We start from the raw sequence: 2,500 nt of genomic DNA, 5'->3' as shown, positions 1-2,500 counted from the left end.
TCATCTGAGCTGCCTGCCTGTCTGTGTGTGTCTCTCTCTCCCGCCTGTGCACTCTCTGTCCCTCCGTGTGTGTGTGTGTGTGTGTGTGTGTGTGTGTGAGAGAGAGAGAGAGAGAGTGAAAGTATGTGTATGTGTGTATGAATATTTATCTCTCCCTCTGTGTGTGTGTGTGTTTCTCTCTCTCTTTCTCTCTCTCTCACATGCACACACACACACACACACACACACACACTCGCTGCCTCTGTGTGTATGTGTGTGTGTGTATAAATATTTATCTATCCTTCTGCCTCATGTCATACTGTTAATACCCTTCCATCAGACTGACAGGGCATTATCGCATTTGCCACAATTTTTCTTCATTTCTCTCTCTCTCTCCCTCTCTCTCTCTCTCTCTGCCATTCACTTTCTCACTTGCATTCATTCATTCACTCAGATTACCTCAATATTTCGCTAACCTCCTTTCTGTGTCGTTCATTCATTCATTCATTCATTCATACAAAAAATAATTTATTAATTCATTCATGCATTCATCACTCAATCACTCATGCACATTATCTCATTTATTCACCACCTCCGTTCACTCACCTTCCCCCCAACGCACATCTACCTTCCTGACTATCCATCCTAAAGGCCCTTTCACGCCAAGCACGATTTTTCAGACAAAATGTTTCCATGAAATGATGTAGACACTTATTAGTCCATTAGTCTTAACAAAGAAAAGGACAAAAACCTTACAATCTCAAATTTGTTTTTCTTCGTAACAGATTTTGTCCTCAGTGTGTACAGAGTAGACTAATGTAAGAACAAATGTATTTAATTATCAGTGTGATTTTGTGCAGATATTTTGTCTGAAAAGTGTGGCATGAACTATCCTTAAAGGGATAGTTCGGGTTTTAAGACACAAAGTTATATGGGTTCCCTGTCAGCAACGTTGTGCATCAGCACTGACTTACCCCCCGACAGCGTCCTGTGAGCCGAAATCCAGCCGGTTTTTGATCGTTTTTGATGCTGAAGAAAGTAGTCCGGCAAGTTGCTGGGGTCACGAAAGTAAAGTGTTTTTCTTCTCAAAACCATATGCGTTCAAAAGAGTGATATATTTGCACCACAAAAACGTTGTCCAGCTGTCAGTAGCGCGCAGTGATAGGAATCGAGAAAAATAGTGCCAAGTGATAACGAGGTTTGAATTTTTCCTGGACAACGTTTTTGTGGTGCAAATATATCACTCTTTTGAACGCATATGGTTTTGAGAAGAAAAACACTTTACTTTCGTGACCCCAGCAACTACTTTCTTCAGCATCAAAAACGATCAAAAACCGGCTGGATCTCAGCTCACAGGACGCTGTCGGGGGGTAAGTCAGTGCTGATGCACAACGTTGCTGACAGGGAACCCATATAACTTTGTGTCTTAAAACCCAAACTATCCCTTTAAGGCTCTATTTACAGTAGGCTGCTGTACTGGAGTCAGTCTATCAGTCCTTCTCCTCCTCCTCATGTCCCCTCTGCTGTACTGGAGTCAGTCTCTCAGTCCTTCTCCTCATCCTCATGTCCCATCATTCCTGTCTTTCATCGTGTCTTCACTCAAGCGTGCAATCTCACTGTCCTGCCGCTATCCCTCATAGTCCTCAAGTCTTTATCACCGTCATTCACATACACATCCTCCTACTCTTTTTCATTCATTCATTCAATCATTCATTCAATCATTCAATCATTCAATCATTCAATCATTCAATCATTCATGTCCCACCCAGTCACACACACTCACATTCTTCACCCCACCCTTTTTCATGCCTGCCTCTGGTCATCTCTTTACAGTAGTGAGCCGGAGTGACCAGTCAGGGCTGAAGCCTTTTTGTAATTAATTGATTGCGTGTCGGACGAGAGGAAAGCTAATTTAGCAGAAGCTAATTCAGGGCCTGATAAGTAAAAGAGAACATGTCTCTGATAGGGTGGAATGAGGCCACAACTGGATTCAGTTCACTTTAATGCCATTGGCCATGCTGATTAAAACAGGCTTCCCCACAGTGCTCAACTTTTAAAGTTTTCAAACTGAAGAGTTTTTTTATCCCTCCCTCCCCTCTGTCTTTCCTTCTGTTTTTTTTATTTCTCACTCTGTCCACCATTTTCTTTCTTTCTTTCTTTTTGTCTTTCTTCTCCCTGTCTCTCTCCTCTTTAGCCCTGCCTGCAGTATTGGCCAGAGTCAGGCATGCAACACTTTGGACCAATGACAGTCGAGCTCCTTTCTCGCACGGCTGACGAAGACGTCATCATCCGCCTGTTCCGTGTCAAGAACATCACGAGGGTAAGTCATCAACGTTTTTGTGCGTGTGTGTGAGTGTGAGTGATCATCACACAGGTAAGTAGCCAACGCACATGCACGCCTGTGTGTGTGTGTGTGTGTGTGTGTGTGAGAGAGAGTGTGTGATCATCACACAGGTAAGTGGCCAACGCACGTGTGTGTGTGTGTGTGTGGGTATAATTTCCCTTGCTCTTGCTTTGTGAT

At 43.4% G+C, this 2,500-nt stretch overlaps 1 protein-coding gene across 1 annotated transcript in view; it reads left to right on the top strand.

Moving 5' to 3' along the window:
- The window catches only part of ptprua (protein tyrosine phosphatase receptor type Ua), a 222,329-nt gene that overhangs the window by 211,798 nt on the left and 8,031 nt on the right, over positions 1 to 2,500 (top strand). The window contains exon 28 of the mRNA XM_062528958.1: positions 2,174 to 2,299. Coding sequence (XP_062384942.1) covers positions 2,174 to 2,299 — 126 coding nt within the window. The remainder of the gene's footprint in view (positions 1 to 2,173; positions 2,300 to 2,500) is intronic.

The sequence above is a fragment of the Sardina pilchardus genome, chromosome 24 (genome assembly GCF_963854185.1).
Source record: "Sardina pilchardus chromosome 24, fSarPil1.1, whole genome shotgun sequence".
Classification (NCBI taxonomy): domain Eukaryota; kingdom Metazoa; phylum Chordata; class Actinopteri; order Clupeiformes; family Clupeidae; genus Sardina; species Sardina pilchardus.
Note: the sequence above shows the minus strand (reverse complement) of the source record. Positions and strands in the feature narration are given on the sequence as shown.